The following is a 26,668-nucleotide window of genomic DNA, read 5'->3' as shown; positions in this document are numbered from 1 at the left end:
AGCAGTGGCCCCAAAACAGATCCTTGAGGTACACCACTAGTAACTGAACTCCAGGATGAACATTTCCCATCAACCACCACCCTCTGTCTTCTTACAGCTAGCCAATTTCTGATCCAAAATTTCTGATACCATGGGGAACCTTATCAAACGCCTTACTTAAATCCATGTATACCACATCCACTGCTCCACCTTCATCCATGTGTTTGGTCACCTCTTCAAAGAATTCAGTAAGGTTTGTGAGGCATGATCTACCCCTCACAAATCCATGCTGACTATCACGAATCAACCTGTGCCTTTCCAAGTGATCATAAATCCTATCTCTCAGAGCCCTTTCCAATAATTTGCCCACCACTGACATAAGACTAACTGGCCTGTAATTTCTGGCGTTATCCCTATTCCCTTTTTTTTTTTTTGAACAAGGGAATGACGTTTGCCTCTCTGGCACAATCTTCTGGCACAATACCCATGGACAGTGAGGATGAAAAGATCATTGCCAAAGGCCTTGCGATCTCTTCCCTTGCTTCCCATAGAATCCTTGGATAAATCCCATCAGGCCCGGGGGACTTATCTATCTTCAAGTTCCTCAAAATTCCTAGTACATCTTCCTTACCAGCATCGACCTCCTGTAGCCTACCAGCCTGTTTCACACAGTCCTCCTCTACAACTAGGTCCCTCTCAGTTGTGAATACTGAAGAAAAGTATTCATTAAGGACCCCTCCTATCTCTTTAGGCTCCGTGTACAAATTCCCTTTACAACCCTTGATCAGCCCTCCCTTTCTCTGGTCATTCTCTTATTCCTCACGTACGTGTAAACAGCTTTAGCGTTTTCCTTGATCCTTTCTGCCAAGGTTTTCTCATGCCCCCTTATAGCTCTCCTAAGTCCTTTCTTCATCTCCTTCCTGGATAACTTGTATCCCTCTAGAGCCTTTTCCGTTCCTTGTTTCCTAAACCTCATATAAGCATCCTTCTTCTTCTTAACCAGTTGTTCAACCTCTCTTGAGAACCGAGGCTCCCTCACTCGACCGCATCTTCCCTGCCTGCTAGGTACAAACATATCGAGCACACGCAGTATGCATTCCTTAAACAATCTCCACATTCCAATAGTGCTCTTCCCTGACAGCATCTGTTCCCATTTTATGTTACCCAGTTCTTGTCTAACAGAATTGTAATTACCCTTCCCCCAATTATAAACCTTAACCTGCTGTATGTACCTATCCTTTTCCATGACTATTGTAAAAGTAACAGAGTTATGATTGCTACCTTATCTTATGATTTTGTGAGTTACCCAATGAACACCTTTTAGAAATCCAAATACACCACATCTACTGGATCCCCTCTATCCTTGAAAACCTCTAACAAATCAGTCTGACACAGTTTCCCTTTCATGAAGCTATGCTGGGCTTTGCTTGATTATTTTACAATTTTCCAAATGTGCTGCTATTACTTCCTTAATAATTGATTTCCAATATTTTTCCAGCAACAGATGTCATGCTAATTGGCCTATAGATACCTGCTTTTTGCCTCCCTCCCTTTTTGGATAGGGCTGTCACATTGGCAACTTTCCAATCCTCTGGTACTTCTCCAACATCCAAGGATTTTTCGGAAATTACAACCAATGCATCCACTATCTCTGTAGCTATTTAGGTGCTTTTGTGATGGATTTATATAAGAATTTGGGCAACCTGATTAGCTAACCATTTGACTTTTTCTCATAGGGAGAAAGTTGTTCTCACGCCGTTATTCACTTTTAAGAACCTTTAAGAGCCACGGTGATGCAAAAGGAGACCCTTTAATGGATTACGTTTTACAGAATTCTCTCCGAGAGCATCCGGTCCTGAAGAAGCTAAGGATGGTCAGTGAGTTAATTGCCATTCAGTGGGATTTAATGCTAAGCGTAGAATGAAGGCTAGCCACAATTAAAAGACCAGGGAGCTGGATGTAGGCAGTAAACTTAGATGACCAAGTTGGGGGGTGGAGAACGTAAATTCCGCTCTTTCCGGAGCTTGGTATAACTGAGTTTTGAAATGTTAAAATCATATGCACATGATCATGAAATAAATATGAAGGGCATGCCAGACAGACTTCCTTCTGATATTCAGAATCAAAGAGTCCGTTTATTGAAACCTATACTTCACTTGAATAACACTTATTTAACAGGTAAAAGACATTCCAAATTCTGTAATACACACAGACACAGACACGATGATGTACACTGTGTGGGAGGTGCAACAGAAAGAGTTACTCATGTTCATTGAAGGAATTAAGTTGAACAGTGGTTCTTCTGGAGACAGTTGTATGGTAGATTTCCATCTTTGTAAAAGATTACATTCACATTACGTGAAAACGCGTTTGAATTTTGTAAGGCGAAGTGAACAATTGAAAGCCAATCCCCAGCGTCCAAACTACAGCGGGAAAATGTTTGTACTACTCAGTCAAGGACTGGGTTGCATCGGTCTGATCATAAGTCAAAAATGCATTTCAAAACACCTTTGATTAATTCAGATTGGTTATCTGTTACACACCCCTTTGGTACACTTTCGTACTGCTTTCAACTGGTTACCCGCAAAGCAGCTAAGACTGTGTTTTTCTCTCCGGGTTCATCGTTTCTGCCGAACTAGGTACCTTTTTCAATGAAAGAGGGAGAATCTTATCCTGGAGGTGACTAGTATTTCTGGCTGTCCCTCTTTCTGTCACAAGAAAATTCAACTTATATCAGGGAAGCTTACAGGAAGTAGTTTCCAGTGTAAAAACCTGACTGTTGCCCCGTGAAGGGGGGCATAACAGTCCATTTTTACAAAGTGCTTACAATGGTTCGTTGTCAGGTTCCCTTTTGATATAGGTAGTGAGTTTTGATCCTTTTCTCCGTAAACTGAGTCTCATTTCTCAGTCTTAGTTCCAGCAATATGTCTAGTCAAGAGGTCTTGTCTCCAAAGACATCTGAAGGCTACACATACCCAGCAAATGACCCAGCTGAAATTTGTAGCTTCCATCTTAGAAAGGGGTTGTGGCTGTGCCCTGAGATAATTCTCAACGTGTCAGACGTTTTGTACAAAAAAAAGTTTTTTTTTAAAAAAAAAAAAAATCTAATCCCTGACATGGTGACTGTGAAAACATCAGATTGTTTGGAGGTCCATTGATGTTGATCAGGAGAGAAACTCTGAGATAGTAGGAACTGCAGATGCTGGAAAATCTGAGATAACAAGGTGTACAGAGCTGGATGAACACAACAGGCCAAGCAGCATCATAGGAGCAGGAAGGCTGACGTTTCGGGCCTAGACCCTCCATAGCCTTCCTGCTGCTATGATGCTGCTTGGCCTGCTGTGTTCATCCAGCTCTACACCTTGTTATCTCAGGAGAGAAAATCTGGCGTGTTTACCTGGTCTTGACTTGTTTGTGAATCCAGGTCACAGCATTGTAGGTGACTCGGCAATGGTCCAGTAAACCAGTGTTTGCGTTTTGGCTTGCGTCCTGACTATTTTCCCAGAAATGCAAAGGATGCTAGATCTTGTAATCTAATTGTACATGCTGAGACAGCATGCAAAATGGATAATGGCATTTGTAAGGTTTCATATTCTTAATTACCTGTCCTGTAGAGATTTAATTTTTGCTGGGAGCTTCCTAATTAATATTTTCTCATACATTCTACATCATTTTAGCTGCTTTATGGCTAACCAGTTGAAGGCCTTCAAAGGGGTGCGTTACAGATAACCAATCTGTGCTAATCAAAGGTGTTTTGTGTACACATTGAATGAATTATACAAGCATTTTCCAGCTGTAATTTGGATGCTTTGAATCTCTGTTTTCAATCGTTCACTTTTTGTCTTGCAAAATTAAAGCCACATTTTCATTGCCATGCATTTTTATAATTGATAGCGAGTGGCACAGACTTGGCAACTGTCAAAACATGAAGAAACAAAACAGACGTACTTTGCTCATAACCCACTGACCATGATTGATAGGACATCAGCAGAGTGGTACATCTTTGAAAACCTAACCCTGACCTCACCATAGGAAGGATATATTGGCCTTGGAATGAATACAATATAGGTTTACTAAAAAAAAGCCCTGAACTTCGGGGGTTAAGGTATGAGCAGAGATTACACAAATTAGGCTTGTTCCTCAAGAATTTTTAGAATTAAAAGAGTAATCTGATGGAAGCCTTCAAGATATTAACAGGAAAAGACAGGGCATATAAACTATTTCTAGGTTCTATAACTAGGAGGCATATTCTTAAACATACTGCCAGGCTGTTCAGGACAGATTTAGGAAGCACTCCTACACATGCAGGGTGGTAGAGGTTTGGAGCTCTCTTCCACAAATGGCTGTTGATGCTAAATCAGTTAATTTTAAATCTGAGATTAATAATTTTTTTTGTTAAGCAAAGGTATTAGCGTATATTGCGTTAGTCCACAGATCAGGCATGATCTCACTGAATGGTGGAATACACCATAAGGGCTGAATGGCCTACTCCAGTTCCTATGTTCCTAAAAAGCAATGTGTTTGGAAATCTCTTTCTCCCTTTTTTTAAAAAAATTTTCTTTGTAAAATTTCTTGTCAGCGGACTCTCCAGGATCGAATGTGTGTGATGTTGGTGGCTTGTGAACAGGCTCAATTCTTTGGCAATCTGGCAAAGCTTATTAAAGCAAAGAAGGTGCTTGAACTAGGTAAGTAAACTTCCACAAGAATCCTGACTTTGCACTTCACTGGTAAACCAGCTTGTGTGGAAGTCAATGTTAATGAACGAAGAAGCATTCGTACAGAACAATGCAATATCTAAGGATCACTAATGGTTCACTATGGGTGACATAAACTGAAAATACATCTTGGACTGACAATGGGCATCCAAGGGGTTCTAATGGTGAGCAAAAATGTAATTTTGTCCAAGTGGGTTGCAATAAGTAAAGTTATGTAATACTTAGAATGTGCGATCAACAGATGTATTTAATCAAAAATTATTCATTGCATGTGAACAGGACCTTTTTGGCTTTAGGTGGTTTAGAATGATGGGAATGTGATTCTCATGAGCTCTACAAGAAATTGTGTAGGATAAACCTGAGGGACCTTTTTGAGTCAGCTCCCCAGAAGCCAGCTGCAATCCAGATGAAGTGATTTTTAACAGGAGAAATCTCCCAGTGATTCACAGGAGCAAAATACAACTGATGCTGAAGATGTGTTGGGAATGTTTGATCAAGACTGCGTTTTGTGAAGGCCCTAAAAGGGTTGGGCAGTGGTGGAAAGAATTGCATTTATGTAGTGCCTCCATTTAGTAACTACATTTGAAGAACAATCACCATGGTAATATAGGAAATTTGACAGCCAGTTTGCACACAGTACGTTCCCACAAAGAACAAATGTTTCAGCCTGAATGACATTGATTCAGACACTGGGCATGACTGTACTGCTCTTCAAAATAAGAGGCAGTTAAGCCCATTTGAGAGGGCACAAAAGACCTTAGTTTAAAGGTTTACATTAAAGACAATACATTCAAACGTAGCACACACTCAGTACTTCATTGGAGTACCTGCCAAGATCTGAGGTAGAAGGCTTAAATAGACACTGTCTCAGAGGCAGGAATACTATCTTTGAACCATAATGGATATCTTAGTCAGGGAGGTTGAAGGCGGCGTGTGTTAGAGAGTAGGGGATTAGGAGAAGTGTTCAGGATGCCGCAGTCATGCAATAGGGAAGATTTATAATGTTGAGAAAAGCTTTAGAAGGCAATGGACCAGGACTTGATGACCACTGTGTCATTCTGACCTCCAGGGGAATGGAGTCAAAACAGGTTATTCATATGCTGCAGGCTAACTGAGATCAAAAACTGACAAATATTTATCTCTTAAACCAGCATGACTCTGCAGATTATCTGGCCATTAATCACATTTATGGGATTACACATTGCATTTCCTGCTTTGTAAGAGTTACTACTACATTTTTTTAAGAAAAGTACTTAATTGCATCATCCTTAGAAATCGAAAATGTTGTATGAATACAAATCTGTCTTTGCACATGGGGCAGCATGCAGTTGAGTGACGGGCAGTGACAATATCTGATTTCAATCCCTCGGCCTTTAAAATCCAGAAACTTCTATCATTTACTTTGCATCAATGACCTTGTGAAGCCTTTGGCTGATGACATGGCCTGATATGTCAATATGTAGAGCAGCAATATTAGCGGCTTTCACCGTCACTCTATGCTCATAGAGACAGGGAACAATAAGTCACATCCCTGTCCCTGGCTGTTAGATGGGATCAATGTCTTGTGATTTGAGCTGGCACCTAGATTGTTGAGAGAAGGAGATTGAGAAGCTCAAACAGAGCCCCGGTGTTTGCAAATTCTGAGTGTGACTGGGCCATTTTGATATCTTTTTGAGGCATTCTTGTACAGGAGGCAAATCAACTTCTACCAACAGATCTTTAGCGAAGCTGCTGTTTCGTTTTGCCGCTTGATGTCCAGCTTGTTTTGTTTCTTCAGGTGTCTACACTGGATATAACAGCTTAAACATGGCACTTGCAATACCGGATGATGGGAAAGTCATCGCCTGTGATATCAACCTGGAGTACGCCAATATTGGAATACCATACTGGAGGGAGGTGAAGAGCAGTTCCTGCATGAGCACTGCTCAGTATGACTGGTCAAGTTAACTGTAACGTGTGTGTGTGTGTGGGCTCATCAAACTTTGTGCTGTCAAATATTCGTATGTCCATGTCCCCAAAAATGAAACTATTTATCCTTTTGGAGGAAACATCTAGGATGAGGAGTAGGCCATTCAGCCTTTCAAGCAAGTTCAGCTATTCAGTGTTAATGTTTCAGGTCCGTTAATGCTGTTTCTTCCTTCACATATGCTGCCAGACCTGCTGAGCTTTTCCAGCAACTTTGTTTTTGTTCCTGATTTACTGCATTCGCAGTTCTTTCAGTTTTTATTTAGCTATTCAATGATGAGTTTAGTATTGGTTATGGCTATTTCCAAAGACTTCCGATAGCTTTTTTTACATAAGCAAGTGCATTCCTCCACCATGCTGTGTCAATTCAACGCTATTACAATAATGCAGCTGTGTCTTGGAGACTTTTCCCTGCATGGTTGATGGTTTGTAAGTACAAAGCTAAAAGCAAAAATCCTTTTTATTGAGGGCTTCCATCTCACTGAGGAGGCTTCAGGCCAATCCACTTCCAACAACCTGCTCTGGAAACCCTGCTCACGTTTTGATAAATTGCACCACCACAGCTAAGGCGATCAATAACATTTCAGATCAATAGCATTCTAAATCAAACTCCATTCTACTAACCTTCTGATGACTGTAGTGGAGGCATTGAAAATGATTATTGAGAGAGGACTATTATTTGAATGGCAATTGTTAATAGAATTAATTCATGTCTGAGCAATAATTAAATTGCAATTGCTCACGTGAACCCTCCCTATGAACAAACAAATTCTTTAAAACTGCAGCTGGTACACTGAGTCATACTAGGCCTTTATGATAACGATATCAGTCAGCTACAGAGAGTTCCATATTCAAATAAGCAGCACCCTCAGTGCTGTGTCTATGAGATTGAGCTATGTTGTTTGGAGCCCTGTGAGGGTAGCTGCAGTTCCATAAACACACATTTGCATGCTTGAACTGCACAGTGAGTGACTGCTAATTCAATGCTTGCATCAAATTGACTGAGAGGCAGCAGAGTTAAGCAGGGCTTCTCCGTCATCTTCACAAATGAGGGGCTTTAAAAGCAAAAAGTTTACCCATATTCACAGGAGGCTCCAGTGAGTACTTAGATATGAGAGGGAGCCCAATATAGCAGCTGGTCATGAGCCAGTCACTCCATCTGCTTGGCCTTGACCCCAACTGAATGAACCATATGGAAATGCTCTCTCTGGTCTCTGTAAAGGGGAGTCATGCTGTTTTGGAAATATATAGGGTGATGGCCAACTGGACTTTAAATGTTGAGAGAAAATCCTAAAATTGAGGCTAGAAAATCACACGCAGGTCAAAACCTGCAAAAGAGAAAAGACTAAGTTAATGTTCAGGATGTAGACTCTTCTTCAGAAACTCGCAGCAAAATGATGCACTATTACAGAACAAAAGGAGGGAGGTAATGAAGTGGGGTCATAAGTTGAGATAGCAAGGTGTAGAGCTGGATGATCACAGCAGGCCAAGCAGCATCAGAGGAGCAGGAAAGCTGACGTTTCGGGTCTAGACCCTTCTTCAGAAAAATCACTGACCATTTTTACCTTGTTATCTCAGATTCTCCAGCATCGGTAGTTCCTACTATCTTTGGGTCATATGTTGACTGCCTTCACTGAGCAGTGCCAGATTAATGTCCTGAATCATTGATAATCGTGGGTTTAATGTCCTGAATAGTGCTGACAAGTCTCAGTGGCTATCTTGAGTAATTTGTCCTGCTAATACTGAAAATAGTTGAGGAAGATAAAAGTTTTTTCCATCTTTTCCATGACCTGCAATGATTCCTGAAACCTTGGGTATGGTTTAAACTGGAGACAGCGCTTGTGGAAAGTTTTGTGATGTCGATTCTTTTGTCACAGAGCGACCTTTTCTCTTCCATGAACATTTATCTGAAACCCTGCTCCTTCTTTGTTAGATATTCAGTGGCTAAAATGTGCACAGGCAGAGTTTTCTTTTCCTGTTGGACTCTGTGCCAGTATCAAATGATAATTCTTCACGATCATATCCAATCTTGACTTTGGGATGTTGACGGAGTCTCTGTTGACTGATTCAGTCTGTAATAACAATGCTTGTTGTGATGGCCAGTGTGTTCAGTAACTTTCTGAAGCTGGAAATCCCAAGAGGGGAGTGAATTGCACTGCCTTTATCCCTGTTCTCCTCCTTGTGTACCCCAAAGTTTAAGCACCTACTGGTACCCTTGCCTTCAGCTGCCCAGGCCCTAAGCTTTGACATTCTCTCACTTCTCAGCTTTTCTTGCCTCTTTGAACATGTTCCTTAAAACCTATCACCTTGACCAAACTTTTGACTTGAACCAGCGTCCCCTTGCCTGGCTCAGTATCTTTTTTTCTTCTGGTAATTGCTCCCCTGAAACATCTTGGGACCTTCTTACGCCAATTAAAAGTGTGTTTATAAAATGCATGTGATTTATGCAGAGCCTTTCAGAATCTCTAGCTGTCTGAAAGAGCACCGTACAGCTAAAGCATCAGAGACGACACGAGGAGAATCCTCGTTAGGCAGTGTGTGGTTATGCTTTGCAATGCATCGCCTGATGGAGTGGTTTAGATGGATTCACCGGCAGGCTTCAAAATGAGAATCTGATACATAGCTGAAGGAGGGGAGATTGCAGGAATATAAACGAGCAGCTCTTCAAAAGAGCCAGTGATAGCTGGGCTGATTTTCTATGCTGTATGAATCTGATTCTATGAAATCCTCTCTTTTTTTTGTTTTAATGTATAATTATCATCATTGTTACATAGGGATCACATTCATCTGACTAACACGGCTATGAATGAAGGAAAGTACTAAATTCAGAAAGAACTGAACACCTATTAAAAAAGCAACAGCACTCCAGGCCACCGCCACACATCCTAGACATCATTCACTGAGCAACAGAGATGCAGATATTACAGTGTTTAGCTTGAGAGTTGGAGGGAAGTGGGAACAAGAGGAATGAGGGACTAAAACAGGAGCAACTAAACTAGATCCTTATCTCTGTCTCCAGCTGCAGAATTTAGGAAAGATCAGTATTGAGGCAACGGCTTGGATATCTTCAGCGTCCAGTGATGAATGATGTTCTGAACCACTGTGGCCGGAATTGTTGATGCGGGAAGTTGATGAGATCAGTAGAACAAGCTTTGGCAATATCCACTGGGGAGGCAGTGGCCTAGTGGTATTGTCACTGGACTATTAATCCAGAGACCCAGACAATGTTCTGGGGACCTGGGTTCGAATCTCGCCATGGTAGGTGGTGGAATTTGAATTTAAAAAATCTGGAATTAAGAGTTTAACAATGGCAGTGAATTGATTGTTGGAAAAACCCATCCAGTTCACTGATTCCTTTTAGGGAAGGAAAATGCTATCCTTACATGGTCTGGCCTACATGTGACTCCAGACCCACAGCAATGTGGTTGACCCTTACTTGCCCTCTGGGCAATTAGGGATGGGCAATAAAACATGGCCTGGTCAGCGATGCCCTCATCCCAACAATGAATGAGAAAAGACAGTCTTTTTATTTGAAATGACTGAGTTCGAAGCCAGCTGGTGTTTATTTAATGTAGTTAATACCTAGCAGCAAATTGAACTGTGAAAGCTCCGGGAAGCTAGTAGCTATAGATGATCTTTTTCCCCTGAGGTTGGGATGGTGTAATTAAGAGTGTGATGTGCAGTTAACACCTGAAACGGAGGCTGTTGGGCACCCTGCTGGCTGACCATCTGTTTTGTTGAGAACCTCTGTAACCTAGATCTGCTGTATCTCATTACCCCTGTCCTCCCTGTCACTGCCCTGCTGTGAGACCAGTTTAATACAACATTGTCCCACAGATTACATCATGGCAGTGTTGTGATGGAATAAGAATGTGTAGTGCCAGATTAATGGAGGGTTATCTGAGCCAGGAGACACTAGCCTTCACTCCCTGGGACCAAGTTGCTGTTCAGTGTCAATTTAAGTTGGGGTGGAGTCTTCAAGGTAGGTGAACAGGGTCCAGGATTAGAAGGGATTAATGTGGAAAGAATGGATTGATCACATTTTGAATTCAAATTGTCTATGTAGAAATAGAGGAAAACATTCTATGAATGTATAACAGGATATTAACTGTGGCTGGTCATTGGAACAAAGAATGACAACAGATGGAAGAAGGCCAATTGGCCCATTTAACTGTATAAATGTTGAGCCTAGAATTTCCTGTGGAACAGTACTGCCTGCATTGTTAGTAGTTGGGCAGATTGAATCTGTCTGCCACTGTTGAGCCACTTTCAAACTTAGTGCCGTTTTCATCCTCCCTGTTTTGTTATTTTTTTTCCACTTCCGTCATTCACCAATCATTGATCCAAATCTGGTTTCCGCTATACTGAGTCCTTCAATCATAGCGCAGAACACAGGAACAGGAGTAAATCTTTTAGCACCTTGAATCTGTTCCTCACCCAGTGGGACCACGGCCAACTCGTGGGCAGTGAATGAAAGGACACTTTGGCATCTGGTGGCAAGGGGGTTGGGTGTTGCTGCCAGGGATGGGTGGGAGAATGGCAACCACTGACCAGTGGGAAAGTGCACACGTAGGTGTAACAGTAACAGAGCATGGTGACGTGTAGCATCATGGCCACCTCTTTGGCTGGTGACTATTGATAACCATCTCACGCTGCCTGGCTTTGTGTCTGTGCTAAAAGACAAGGCGAGGCAGAGATGCATCCAAGTAGGTGCAAATTGTGAAAGCGTTTGGAGAGCAAGCTGGGTACTGCCCTTGAGGGTACAGCAGCATTGCACTGAGAGATGCTGGTTTGCAGCATTGAAGTGCAGCAGTGTTCTGTACATGGATCAGAGATGTGCCATGATGGTGCAGAGAGGATGGCACTTTGTGGATGCCAATGTCTATGAATGTGGGGTGTGTGCTACCACTGCCCTGGAGCATGCCCTGAGACATTGGTGCTGGGCTGGGTGTCCAAGTGGCAAGCTGGTTTCACCCGATACCCACTCTGACTCTCATGTCGGGAGTCCTCCGTGTCCATCATGGGCGGCACGGTGACTCGGCGGTTAGCACTGCTACCTTGCAGCGCCAGGGGCATGGGTTCGATTCCAGCCTCGTGCGACTATGCAAACATCACGCACATTCTCCCTGTGTCCGCTGAGCTGCTGAGATTTCTGGCTTACAGTAACGTCAGACCAGACTCTGAGTGAGAATGGCAGCTTTCATTGCACTTTGTGCAGTGAGAGGGGACAGAATGTATTGACATGGTCCACAAATCATGTATTCTGACTTATCAATAAACCTAACTAAGGTAGTAAGAGCCCAATGGTGTGAATTAATGTGTTTATTTACTCATGTATTTGAGATTACTTCAATTCCTGAATTTTTGGATTGGAGACCCATATTTTGAATTTAATTTTGATTAGTTCTTTCTCTGATCTGCCATGTGTTAATGAAATGTGAGCACAGTAATGTTTTCTAAAGCTTAATGTTCAGCCACACATTTTGTTGAATTTCACATTATTGGTCAGCTTTTGCAGCACTACCTTCTCTGGATAGATTTGTAGTGACTGGTACGGTAAGAGTGAAACAAGATTATTCCTAAACAGTGCTTAGTCATTCTTCAATTACTCCAATTCAATTCTGGACATCATTTATTTTAGAAACAACTGTTACTTGGAAATAAAATTATTTGAAAATGAATGAAGGAAGGCCTTGTATAAGTAATGTTCTCTTCCTTTCTCTCACCCTCTTCTCTATCTTTCTGGTGACTTGCTGCCTTTTTTTGATTAAAGGTTGTAACCAAAAATTTAGTTGAACTGGTCAGGGGGATGGTCAGTGTGAAGCTTGGGGTGATGTGGTCAGGGTTGAAGTTCACGAGTTAGGGGTAGAGAGTTGACTAAGTCCATGATCTAGAGTTGGGTTGTTGGCAAGGTGGGGTGAGTGTGGGGGTTGGTGGGGGTGGGGGTGGGGAGGCGGAATTGGGGTGCTCTTGGGGTTGGATATGCTGTCATAAACAGGTTTCTTAAAAAAAAAAAAATGTTATATCAGGAGTAGCTCTCCTGCATTCACCTAAGTTGTTGAGGGCGGCACAGTGGCTCAGTCGTTAGCACCAGGTACCCAGGTTTGATTCCACCATTGGGCAACAGTCCGTGTGGAATTTGCGCATTCTCCCCGTGTCTGCGTGGGTTTCCTCCCATAGTCCAAAGATGTGTAGGTTAGGTGGATTGGCCATGTTAAATTGCCTATAGTGTCCAGGGATGTGCAGACTAGATGAATTAGCCATGGGAAATGCAGGGTTACAGAGATAGGGTAGGCAAGTGGGTCTGGTTGGGATGCCCTTTGGATGTTGGCATGGACTCAATGGGCTGCTTCCACACTGTCAGGATTCTGTGATTCTTGTTTGCCTTAGTTGCGCTGTGCTTGCTTCCGAAGGCTTTGGCAGCCTCGGGGCATTCCAACACTGGAGTGGTATCCCTGAGTGGAGGTTGTTGTGCAAAAACAAGTACAGCACCTAACATCTGCCTCAGGGGATGGCACTTGCTCAACCTTGCCAGACGAGGAATGTGAGCTTTGGTTTTGGGCACTGAGTGGCGCCTAAGGAGGCTGCACAGCTCCTGTCAGCTGATCAGCACACACCCACACCCAGAGTGTCAGCCCATGTCTTCACTCTGGTGCCATTGGAGCTGCACCAAACTGTTAGAGAAAAGCCTAGCCTGATGCTTATGATTGTACTAGTTCGTGCTCTCCCTATCATTGAAAACACTGCCAGAGGAGCACAGTGTAACTCTGCATCTTGGTGGGGCCTGGAACTGACCACCATTTACTTAAAAACTCCAGTTGCAATTGCCCAGAGCAGCTAAGCTAATCCTGTCAGACGTAGTAAGAACTGCAGATGCTGGAGTCAGAGATAACGGTGTGGAGCTGGAGGAAGAAGGGTCTGAAGAAGGGTCCCAACTTGAAACGTCAACTTTCCTGCTAAACTAATCCTGTTCCCAGTTTTCAAAGTCTGATTGTACTTGGTGTCTAATGAGAGTGAATCTCCTTCCACCTGCTGTTGCTGTCCAGTGCATGGTGGGTTTGGAAGGTTGTTTGCCTCCATTGTATTGTTAGTAACGTGGATAGCTGCAAGCGAGTGCTGTTGATTTTAGCCTGTCTTTTGTGCCCTCTGCTGCTGGGAGGCCTGTGATGAATTGGTTCACCCTGGTCCCAATGAATATAGCTCGACACGCGCTGTTCCTTCTTTTTGCACGTGGCTCCTTTTGTTTCTATTCACTCATGGGATGTGGGTAGTTATTGCCTAGCCATAACCGCCCTTGGGTGCAACTGAGCAACTTCCTCAGCCCATTTCAGAGGACAGTTAAAATTCAATTTTAAGAGTCTGGAGTCACGTGTAGGTAGGGACAGCAGTTTCCTTCCCTAAAGGACATTGTGAACCAGATGGATTTTTTTTTTTTCAATGACCATGTATCCGTTGTTGATGGTCATCATTAGACTTTTAATTCCAGATTTTTTTTTTTTTCATTGAATTCAAATTCCACCATCTCTCGAACCCAGGTCCCCAGAACCTTCTGCCCTATACCACTGAGTAAAAACAATCTTGACATTAAATGATTCATTCATGTTGGAGTCTTGTGCAGTTTAAAAATTAAATTTCTGCTCTGATTTATTGCAGGCTGGGATGGAGCATAAAATTGACCTTCGGATTAAACCAGCAACTGAAACACTAGGTGTGTAAAGCATTGAAGAGAAACTGCAAGCAAGTAATGATTAATTCTTTAACACTGGCAGGACTGGTATAGCCTTTCAGCCAGAGTTAATAATTTAGCCCCATTTGTCCTTTTGTCTTGGGGTAAGAGGGTTAATTGAGGACAGTAACCACTCCAGTTGTGTCTCCACTCTATCAAGCTGCGCAGTATCATTTATTTACACATCAGTGAGGGAACCTGTGGGACTCTAAAGACCCATCACCAGCATTTTAATGCAAAATTATTTTCATTTGCCCCTCTTGTTAGCTGGGACAGCTAACCTCACCTCTGAGCCCAAAGGCAGTGAGCTGTAGGTCCTCTGAGCATGTCATTCAGAGTGACACTGTAGGGCATATTCTAGGGATGTTGCAAACACTGTGGTGCCATCTTTCAGACAAGATACTAAACCATGGTCCTGTCTGCCCCCTCGGCTGGGCAGGAGAGATCCCAATGAGCTCTTTCAGAGAGGAACAGGGAGGAAGTATCAACATCCTGGGAGGTTACCATTGACCAGAAACTGAACTGGACTAGCCATATAAATACCATGGCTACAAGAAAGAGCACGTCCAAGACTAGAAATCCTGAAGTAACTCCTCTCCTGACTCCCGAAAACCAGCTACAAAGCACAAATCAGGAGTGTGATGGAGTACTCCCCCTTTGCATGGATGAGTGAAGCTCCAACAACAATCGAGAAGCTCAGCACCATCTAGGACACTTCCTCCACCGCTACCGCTCAGTAGCAGCAAGGTGCACCGCAGAAGTTCACCAACTTTCCTCAAACAGCACCTTCCAAACCCACGACCACTTCTATCTAGAAGGTTAATAGCAGATATATGGGAACATTGCCTACAAGCTTTCTGGGCCATGGTGAAAAGGATGATGAATGGGATTCAGTGAATTGCTCTTGCAGAGATCTGGCACAGTCAAGCCAGGCTGAATGGCCATCTCCTGTGCTATGTCCTTGTGCAAGCTTCCATGTGAACAATTACACTCCTGTAGTAGAATGGGGGATGTCAGCCCCATATCCAACATGCTATCTACACACAGTCATCTTGCCATTGTCTATGTTCGAATAGAAAATTATTTAGGAAAGAGCAAGTTAAAATGTGTTCATGATGCTGTTAGGTAACGGCCATGCTTTTGACCAGGAGCTTTCCACTGTAACTTGATCAGGGCACAGGAACTGGGGTGACAAACCATCCTTTTTCAATCTTCCTCCATTTGTTAAGATATGGAGTTTGATCAGGTGGATGTGAGATTGCACCCTTACTTCCTCTAAGTGGCGCCTGTGTTCTATGGAAATAGCTCCTAGCTGATTGATTTAAAACTGTACCATTTTCCTAAATTCTGCTTAAACATTGCAACAACTTACAATCCCCCCCCAGTTCCTTTAATGGAATATTTGTTATTTTGATTTGTGATTCTACGACAGTAAGGCAGATACAAAAAAAATTGACCTTTGTTTGCGTTGTGTAATAACTTGCATTTAATTCCACAAGCAGAAAAGGTAACCACACAATACTGTAAGAAATAGGAATAGAAGTAGGCCAATCAGTCCCTCAAGCTGCTCCACAATTCAATAGGATTATGGCTGATTTATTAATCCTCTGTAAATTATCTTCCAAATAATAATATTTCATTTTGCTAATGTGGGAATCAAACTCATTGTAACTTTTTTTTTTGGAAATTCACGTTAGTTTTGACCTGGTGATTTGGTTTCTTGGATTTTCACCTCTACTCCCTGATGAAAACTGCATCTGCATGGCCATATTTTGCTGAGGGAGTTAATGTTGAGAAATCCTGGTTTGTGAATATCCAAGTCATTAATATATATTATAAATAACTGTGGCTCTGGCATTAATCCCTGTGGAACTTGACTAGTTAAAGATTACCATTCTTATGCCTCTCTTATCCCATTCATCATGTCATTGTCAATATTTTCTAATCTACCTGTTCAGAGATGTTATTATACATCTCTGAAGGAGGTGGGCTTGAAACTGGCCTTCCTGGTTCAGAGGAATAGACACTACCACTGCACCACAAGAGCTCCCAACATCATCATATCACCTTGATATGAATAACTGCAGAGCCTTACTGGTCCCTTTGCTCAGAATATCAGCCATAATGCAATGGACACTGCCCACTTGACATATCAAAGAAAGTAGAGAAGTTCTCCCTGGAGTCCTGGCCCATGTTTATCCCATAATTGATATGGCTAAAAACAAGATTATCTGGTCATTTATCACATTGCTGCTTGTGGGAGCTTGCTGTGTGTAAATTGGTTGCCGCTTCATTGGTTGCAAAGTGCTTTATGATGTACAGGTATATGGACAGGAATAGGCCCCTCATCAAGCCATTAATAAAATCATCTTAAGATTGTGAACTAAACGCAAGTTTCTCTTTTATTAGTGTAAACCTCCATGAGCCTTTCATCCAATACAATTGGCAAAGACATGAAGCACTACCAGACTATTTGACAGATCCCCCATGAAAGGCTTCAATTAAATCTTTTAGCTTTCAGTGATTGACCTTGGGAGGTCAGTGACTGTGAGTGTGGGCATTGAGATCTAGTTCCCAAGTCAGATTCTGGATACAGTAGGTGGCAAACATCCTGCTGATGTTTGATTCTGATGGAGTCTGGAGTCAGTATTGAGGATATCAGTGGCAACTCCCTCCATAGTTCGCCACATCCCCAAAAGGGAGGGAGATAAAAAGCATGTTGCTATGAAGCCAGCTGGCTTAACATCTATCATTGGGAAAATGATAGAATCTGCTTTAGCCAGGGTGTAATTAACAGAGCATTTAGAAATGTGTAATTTAATCAAACGTATTTGGCATGATGTCATGAAGAAAAAATATTGCCTGATAAATTTATGAGGACTCTCTTTGAGGAAGTAACAAGCAGGATAGATAAAGGGAAACCAGTGGATGTAATATATTTTGTTTCCAAAAGGTGTTTGATAAGGTACCGCACGAAGGCCACTTAATAAGATAAAAGTCCTTGGTGTTGGGGGTAGTATATTAGCTTGGATAGATGTTTGGCTAACTAATACAAGATGGAATGGGATAAGAGAGGCATAAGAATGGCAACCTTTAACTAGTCGAGTTCCACAGGGATTAATGCCAGAGCCACAGTTATTTATAATATATAATAATGACTTGGATGAGGGAAGTGACTGTGCTGTTACAAATTTTGCACAAAGTAGGTGGGAAGGCAATTAGTGAAGATGACTCAAAGATTCTGCAGAGGGAGATAGAAAGGTGAAGTGAGTGGGCAAAAACATGGCATCTGGAATATAATGTGGGAAAATGTAAGGTTATGCACTTTGGCAGGAAGATTGGAGAATCTGAATACTATTTACACAGATCTGCAGCACAAAGGGATTTAGGGATATAACATTACAAAAAGCTAGCATTTCAGTTCAGCAGGTGACAGGGAAGGGAAATGGAATACTGGCCTTTATTTTGAAAGGAATGGATTATAAAACCAGGAAGTCTGTAGAAAAATGATATTGCTAAAACCATACAAGGCACTAATTGGATTGCATCTCGAATACTGAGCAGTTTTGGTCCTTTTATCCAAGGCAAGGTATACTGAGATTATAGACAGTCCAAACAAAGTTCATTAGGTTGATCCTGGACTTGGAGACAACTTCTTGGGAGAGGCTGAGTGGATTGAGCCAAGTCTTTGGAATTTGCAAGGAAGATGTGACATTATTGAAACATAAAGATTCCTAGGGGGCTGAACAGGCTTTTTGCTGAGAGATGATTTCCCTTTGTAGGAAACTCCAGGACCAGAGGGCATCACCCAGTTTGCTCATAGAGGAGGAGAATTTCTTTTCTGAGGGTAGTGAATAGAGTCATTAAGTATGTTTGGGCTCAGATAGACCGATTTTACTCTGTAAGACAATTGAAGGTTTTGAGAAAAAAGGCACAAAAGTGGATTTGAGAATTATCAAAGCATCCATGATCTTAATGAATAGTGGAGCAGACTGAATGGGCAGACTCTCCTATTGTCATCCTATTTCTCAGTGTGACTCTTAAATATTTAATCTCCTGTCAGGGCTGATGACAATGTCGATGAAAATTCTTCCTAGTTCAATGTGTGTATTGTGTGAAAGCAAGGAAGGAATAATGTTGAAATGGCAGGTCTTTTCAAAGCAACCATTCGTTTTCAATCAGAGCCATCTGGCAGAGAAATGCTGGAAGTAGTCCAATTGCCCTTAAGAGACATGAGTTCAGAATTCTTTGTAATATTGTGGCTATATCATTGAATGTGTCTGTACCTGCTTGTGACAGCTCAAAATGGAGAAATTAGTGGAGAAATGCCTGTCCCAGGCAGAGTGTCGTGCACAGTTTTACTCTGCCATTAAAAGGAAAGGGAGATTAAAGTGCACTGTTCAGTTTGCATGTCACTAAATAAAATTAACATTAACATTAAAATGAAGCTAGATATAGAACCTACTGGTTTATATTAAATTAAGCTTGCATTTAGCTGCCTAAGAAGTACTGAATATGTCATGCAGTAAGGCTGCACAAAAGTTTAGCACGGAGCTTACAGGTATCCTTGCAATCTCAAAGAATCACACAATTTTTGTATTGGTCTGTTGTGTCTGCGTTGATTGAGTATTTTGAATTATTGCCAAACTTCTGCCATGTCTCTGTAACCCTGCACATTATTTCTATTTAAACAATCATCTCGTCCCTTTCAAATGCCTCAATCAAACCCACCTCCACCTGCCTATTTTCAGGTAAGGCATTCTATCGTAACTACTTTGTGTGAAAACGTGTTTTCTTATCTTGCACTTGCTTCTTTTGCAAAATGCTTTAACCCTGTTTCTTGTTTCTTTTACAAGCAGGAACAGTTTGGCCCCTTCTGAGTCCATTGTGGTTTTGAAAAATTCTGTCAAATCTGTACATGGAAAATGGTCCCACTTGTCCAATTTATCTTCGTAGTTTAAGTTTCTCATCCCTGGAACCATTTACATAAACTTATTTAGCACTCTTTGCAATGTGTTCAAATCCTTCCTAGTGTGGCACCCAGAACAGTACACAGTAAGACCTCAGCTGGCATATATACGTTCAGCAAAACCTGTTTGCTCTTGTACTCTACACCCTTATTTATGAAACCTAATATACTGTATGCTTTATGATCAGCTCTTACCTGCCCAGCCATCTGTAATAACTCATGCATAGATAGATGCAGGACTCTCTGCTCCTGCGTGCCTTTCAATAGTACCCTTTATTGTACATTGTCCCTCTGTGTTCTTATGTCAAAATGAATCACCTCCAACTTCTCTACATTGAACTTCATACCCATTCCACCTATTTGCTATGTCTTTTTGGACTCCTACTCTATCTCAGTACTTCCAAGTTTTGTGTAGTTTGCAAACTTTGAGATTCTCCCCACGCACCGAAATCTAGATCATTTATATACATCAGGAAAAGCAAGGATCTCGTTACTAACAACTGGAGAACACAACTAAAGACATTCCTGCAGCTTGAAAAATACCTACTAGACAATATTGTTTCCTCTTCCTCAGCCAATTTTGTTGCTGCTGACCTTTTTACTCGATGACCTCTTAATTTACAAGGCTGTAGTGTGGCAGTATGTCAAAAGCTTTGCCCTTTCTATGACATCTTCAAAAAACAATTGAACAAATTTAGTCAGATTGACTTTCCTCTAACAAATCCATACTGGCTGTTTCCCAGTAAGCTACATCTTTCCATGTGACTATTAATTCTATTCTGAATAATTATTTCTAGCAGCTTCTCCATTAAAGATAAACGCAGTAATTGCTGCCCAGTCCTGCAATTACTGCCCTTATCTTTACAATCTCTCTTTTTGAACAAGCTGTAATGTTTGCGATTCTCCAGTCCTTGTGCACTATCCCTGAATCCAGGAAAGATTGAAAGATTAATGCCATGCTGTTGCAATTTCCATTGCTCGGTTGCATGTCATCCAGTCTGGGTGCCTTATCAATGTTAAACCCTTCTTGTAACTGACTTTCCTCCTCTGTCACCATGGCCTGGGCAGTATCTGCCTTGCCATCAAGTAAAGATGTAAAATATTCATTTAACACCTCAGCCTTGCCTCCTGCCAGTTTATTTTTCATAATCATCCTTTGCTTCTCTTAATTGCTTTTACAACTCCCTTCTGTTTTCACCTTTTGTTCTTAATTGTATTTACTACCTGACATTGATCATAAATACTCTTTCTTACCTTGCTCTCCACCCTCTTTGTCATCCAGGGAGCACTGGATTTGTTTGTCCCACCTTTTGATAGAATATACCATTTACTGTACCCGAACCATCTCCTCTTTAAAGGTAGCCCATTGTACAGTTACAGTTTTTCTCACCAATCTTTGGTTTCAGTCTGTCAGGCCCAACTCCGATCTTGCCCCATTGAAATCCGCTCTCCGCTAATTCATTATTCTTTTCTGGATTGACCATTGTCATTTCCTATTCTGATCCTAAACTTCATGATACAATGATTACTGCGCTCTGCATGTTCACCTACTGACATTTGATGTAATTCCTGCAAGTCTCTGTTTGACTTTTTCTTTTGCCTGGAGCAATTTGACAAGTGTATAATGGCAATGGCTTTCACAAACAATATTTTTGAACCTCACTCATGTATCCCAGCCAACACCATGATGTTTCAGTAAAGCTTCACACACAAAAACCAAGTGTGACTTTGGTGCTGTTTTAACTGTGTGAAAGGAGTTTAATTGGGTGATAACTGATCCATCTGTTGGACAAATCGAAACTTTCGCTTTAGCACTCTTAACTAAATTGAGAAGGAATTGTCTGCTGGTGGCCTTAATGGACTATTGCCCTGGTATTGCATAACACGATTTAGAAAGCCTATTAGATAAATAAGTCAATTAGATATTGTGGCTTTCATGAACATAGGCTATGATTTACAGCTAGCGAAATACTTCTTGAGTGTAGTCAGTGTTGTATAGGAAATGTGAAGGTTGACCTGCAGACAGTCAGCAATGTGATAATGCCCAGTTAATCTGTTTTTGTGCTAATAATTAAATATTGGCTAAATCAACTCCCTTCTTCAAAAAACTGCCATGGGTTTTTTATGTCCCCCTAAGAGGGCAGATGGGACTCTGGTTTAATTCCAACAGTGCAACATATCACTGCAGCAGTGAGGGAGTATCAACTTTATTTTTGTGCTCAAGTTCTGAAATGGGAGTTGAACCTACAGCCTTAAGATTCAAAGGCAAATGTTGACAGTTGCTAATACCATTTGGCATCAGATCTTGAGTTTGAATTTTGACTGGCTGCCCACTTTTTAACAAGAATGCTTTGTGGAATTATTAAAACTGCTTCGTTTCTGAATACAAAGAAAATATTGCGAAAGGACAGAGGTCTGTGAAGTCCTCAGAGTCAGATTTATTTCTGTATTAAAAGTGCTATATAAATGCAAGTGATTGCCGACAAAAATAATTGCTCCCCTGTTAGAGGTGACTCTGAAAAATGGGATTTACATGCATTTGGAGAGACAAAGATTCATTAAGGATAGTCAGCATGGTTTTGTCGAGGGAATTCATGTCTCACAAACTTGATTGAGTTTTTTGAGGAAGTAATCAAAAACATTTAGGGCAGAGCGGTCGATGTTGTTTACATGAACTTTAGTAAAGCCTTTGACAAGGTTCCGCATGGTAGATGAATTAGTAAAATTAGATCGTATGGGATTCAGGGTGAGCTTGCCAATTGGATACAAAATTAGCTTGACGCGAGGAGACAGAGGATGATGGTGGAGGGTTGTTTTTCAGACAGGAGGCCTGTGACCAGTGGTGTTCTGCAGAGTTCGGTACTGGGTCCACTGTTGTTCATCATTTATATGAAACAATTTGGATGAGCATATAGGAGCCATGTTTAGTAAATTTGCAGATGACACCAACATTGGTGGTATAGTGGACAGTGAAGCAGATTATCTAAGATTACAAAGAGATCTTGATCAATTAGGTCAACGGCTGACGTGTGACAGATTGAGTTTAATTCAGCTAAATGTGAGGTATTGTATTTTGGTAAAATGAACAAGGGCAGGACTAATACAGTTAATGTTAGGGTCCTGAGTAATGTTGAAGAACAGAGAGACCTAGGGGTTCAGGTGCATAATTCTTTGAAGTTTGCATCACAGGTGGGTAAGAAGACGTTTAGCATGCTTTCCTTCATTGCTTAGACCTTTGAGTATAGGGGTTGGGACATTGTGTTGAGATTGTACAGGATGTTGGTGAGGCCTCTTCTGGAGTACTATGTACGGTTCTGGTTGCCCTGCTATAGGAAGGATATTATTAAATTGGAAAGGGTTCAGAAAAGATTTACCAGGATGTGGCCTGGAATGGAGGGTTTGAGGTATAAAAATAGGTTGGATAGGCTGGGACTTGTTTCACTGAAGCATAGGAGGTTGAGGGTTGACGTTATAGAAGTTTATAAAATCATGAGGGGCATAGATAAGGTGAATAGCAAGGGTCTTTTCCCCTAGGGTGGGGGATTTCAAGACAAGGGACATTTTTTAAGGTGAGTGAAGAAAGTTTTTGTTTTTATAAAGGATATGAGGGACAACCTTTTTACAGAGTAGTTTGTGAGTGGAAAGAACAGCCAGAGGAAGTGGTGGATGTGGATTCAGTTACAATGTTTAAAAAACATTTGGATAAATACATGAATAGGAAAGGTTTGGAGGGATATGGACCAAACACAGGCAAGAGGGACCTATTTAGTTTGGGAAATGGTCAGTGTGTACTAATTAGACCGAAGGGTCTGTTTCCATGCTGTATGACACTAAGTGCAACATTTCCCACTGCTCACTTTTGTGTGTACAGGACATGCATGTAGGTGCATTTATTTGGAGGACCCCACAATTACATAGTGCTCACACAAAGGTGGTTTGTCCAAGAACAATGGTAAAAGTTCAGAAGCACTTTCCTAGCTTCCTGTTTCTCTGGGGAGTTACCAGTGAACTGTTCGCATGACTTGAACTACTCTCCTCATTTCGTAACCCATTCTCTGTGACAACAGTTTAACATGCAACTACTTCCGCCACCTCCCTGATAATGGAATTAGAGCTTGGAACACACTGACTTGACCTCACTGCTTCCCTGATTGGCAGTCAGTGCCTTAACTATATCACCTCCCTTCCTGGGTCTTTCCATCCTTATGTAAGTTATATTATCAGCGAATTATGACCTAGCTCATCTCTCAAACCTGACTCCAACCTCTAAGAAGGTTATAAACTGATAATCATGGTCGATGCTTTGACACAAAAGGATCCCACACAATGTCAATCACTTAAATTGAATGTCACAGCACCACTCACTGATGTATAGCAAGCATTTTGTTCAGTCTGGGATTTCGGAGAACTGGGGGTCACACAAAGCAGGGAGGGTGGGAGGTTCCTTCCTCTTCTGAGTGAGCAAGTAAAAGCAAAGGGATCAGAAACATACCCTAGTTTGTTACTGTCCCACCAGATATGCATTAAAATGTTTGTAGTAGTTAGGCTGGTAGTGATGAAACTGCAGTGTAATTTCTTCTTAACAGATTTATTGGCTCTCCAGCAGCAAGGAGAATTAGAAATTTCTAATTATTTATTTATGATAGAAATATTAAGAAACTGTTACCCAACAATTACTGATTTGCATGTTAATATTTTTACTGAAAATTATATAACCCTGCAGGATATTTAGAACTGGGCATGCTTCATTTTCAGATCAACCCATTTGATTCCACAATGTTGAAACCTCTATAGATCGCAGCACTAAATCGGTACATCCTTCAACCCCGCCCCCATCATGAACACACAGATAAAATTGAGGTTTATTCCCATATGTGTCAATTCTGCCATTTCACTCGTTTTGAGTATTGAGTGACCTTTGGGTTTTATACAGATGGACGTGAAAATGACAGACAGGACAGCACCTCACCAAACTTCCTGAGACAGTGCCATCCAAACTCTCAACCATTTCTATCTGGACGAACAAGGGCAGCAGATACATGGGACTTCTACCATCTACAAGTTGCCCTCCAAGTCACTGATTGTCCTGACCTGGAAACATATTGCTGTTCCTTCAGTATCACGGAGTCAAAATCCTCTTAAGCATGTGGGTGTATGTACACCGCATGCGCTGTCATGGTTCACAAAGGCAGCTTACCTTCTCCAGGGCAGTTGGGAATGGGCACCAAATACTGGCCTTGCCAGTGATGCCCACATCCCCTGAATATTGGAAAAAATCCAACTGGTCCATCCTGTCTACCCAAACGATTGTGATCCTTCTTAAGCATCATGTTGCCTAACAGTCTTGACCCACCAGCAGTAAATTAATTGCTTGACAGGCAATAAAAAAAATTAATTTTAAATGCAGAATCAATTTAGTAGGAAAAAAAATCTGGAAACTAGCCCTTTAAACCACCAGCACTTCCCTAACATTTTCTCCACTGTGACCCAATTTTGAGCTTGAAAATTGCCCCTCAGTGAGAAGAGAGAGAGCAAAGGCCTGTTAGATCGGGAGCACATTGTTGTATCTTGGTTCAAACACCACGACAGCCATTACTGCCTCCGATCTTGCCAACTCAAAACTTTGGCCCTGAGGCCCACTTTTGTAGGCCTCCATTAGACGACCAAAACTAGCTGAGGACATGAGAAAGCTCTTAAGCAACATGTTGCACCTGTAATTGGGAAAATGTTTGAGCCCATTATAAAGGAGGCAATACTGGAAGATTTAAAAGTAGGCGATAAAATCAAGCTGTCAGCATGGCTCGATGAAGGGGAAATTATGCCTGACAAATTTATTCAATTATTTTATATTGTAACAAACAGGACAGATATAGGGAAGCCAGTAGATATAATATATTTGGACTTTTAGAAGACATTTGATAAAGTACCTCACATACAAAGTTACTTGGTAAGAGCTCATGGTCTTGGGGCATTATATTAGTTTAGATGGAGGATTGGCTAACAAATAGAAAACAGAGAATTGGGATTGGAGGCATTTTCAGGATGGCTACCTGTAAACAATTAAGTGCCACAGGGATCAGTGCTGGGACCGCAATTGTTTACAATGTGTTTTAATCACTCATGAAGCAAATTAATGTATTGTTGTCAAGTTTGCAGATGACCCAAAATAGCTGGGAAGGCAGATGGTGGGAATGACACAGAGCCTGGAGGAGGATATAGACAGGTTAAGATAAGTAGGCAAAAATGTGGCAGACTATGGAAAAATGTGAGATTATGGATGTTGGCAGGAAGAATAGAGGAGGTGAATATGACTTAAATAGAGAAAGACTGCAGCTTTCTGCAGTCTAAAGGGATTTGATGTGCTCCTGCATGTAATATACAAACCTAGCATCCAAATTTAGAAGCTAAGAGGGAAGACAAGTGGAATGTTGGTCTTTATTTCAGAGGGAATAGAGTATAAAAATAGGGTGGTCTTGCTAAAGCTACACAAGATATGGCTGGAATATTGTAGACAGTTTTGATTCCCTTTATTAAAGGAAAAATTATATTGGTGTTGGATGCAGTCCAAAGAAGGTTCACTAGATTGATTCCAGGTACAGAGGGATTTTCTTATGAGAAGATGTTGAGTCGGTTGAACCTGTAGTCATTGGAATTTACAAGAATGAGAGAAGGCCTTATCGAAGCATGTCAGGTTCTTGGGGGATTTGAAATAGCAGATACGGAGAAGTTGTTTCCCTGTCTGAGAAAGCTGAGGACCAAAGGGCTTAATCTCAAAGTAAGGAGTCACCCATTTAAGATGGAGGTGAGGAGGAGTTCCTTCTTTTGAAGGTCATGAATCTGTGGAGTATTTTACAACAGAGGGCTGTAGAGATTGGGTCATTTCAAATATTCAAGGTTGAGAAAGATGGATTTTTAAACAGTAAGGGAATCAGGGGTTATGGGAAAAGGCAGTAAACTGGAGTTGAGTATGGTCAGATCAGTGATATTCTCATTGAATGGTAAAGCAGACTCCATGGGCTGAATGGCCTATTTCTGATCCAGTATCCAATGGATTTATGGAGACCAATTACCATGATTCATATTCCTTGGGATTTCTACCTAGATTTTGTGTTCTGTGAGGTCTGAAGCAATCAAACTGCCCTGCTTTCTCTTCAGTTCTTTTCTTTGTAACTAATTTCTGTCCGTTGCCAATCCCATGGGATCTGACAACCATAAAGATCTTCCCTTTTGCTAGGTATAATTCTAACCAGTAGAGAGCTTTCCCCCTGATTCCCATTCATTCCAGTTTTGCTAGGGCTCCTTGATGCCACACTC

At 41.5% G+C, this 26,668-nt stretch overlaps 1 protein-coding gene across 1 annotated transcript in view; it reads left to right on the top strand.

Moving 5' to 3' along the window:
- Positions 1-1,697: 1,697 nt before the first annotated feature.
- Positions 1,698-26,668, top strand: part of comtd1 (catechol-O-methyltransferase domain containing 1) — a 37,358-nt gene continuing 12,387 nt past the window's right edge. Inside the window, exons 1-4 of the mRNA XM_048616135.1 lie at positions 1,698-1,852; positions 4,559-4,664; positions 6,472-6,590; positions 14,313-14,367. Coding sequence (XP_048472092.1) covers positions 1,793-1,852; positions 4,559-4,664; positions 6,472-6,590; positions 14,313-14,367 — 340 coding nt within the window. The 5' untranslated portion in view covers positions 1,698-1,792. The remainder of the gene's footprint in view (positions 1,853-4,558; positions 4,665-6,471; positions 6,591-14,312; positions 14,368-26,668) is intronic.

This window comes from Rhincodon typus, chromosome 34, assembly GCF_021869965.1.
Source record: "Rhincodon typus isolate 14 chromosome 34, sRhiTyp1.1, whole genome shotgun sequence".
In the NCBI taxonomy this organism is placed as follows: Eukaryota; Metazoa; Chordata; class Chondrichthyes; order Orectolobiformes; family Rhincodontidae; genus Rhincodon; species Rhincodon typus.
Note: the sequence above shows the minus strand (reverse complement) of the source record. Positions and strands in the feature narration are given on the sequence as shown.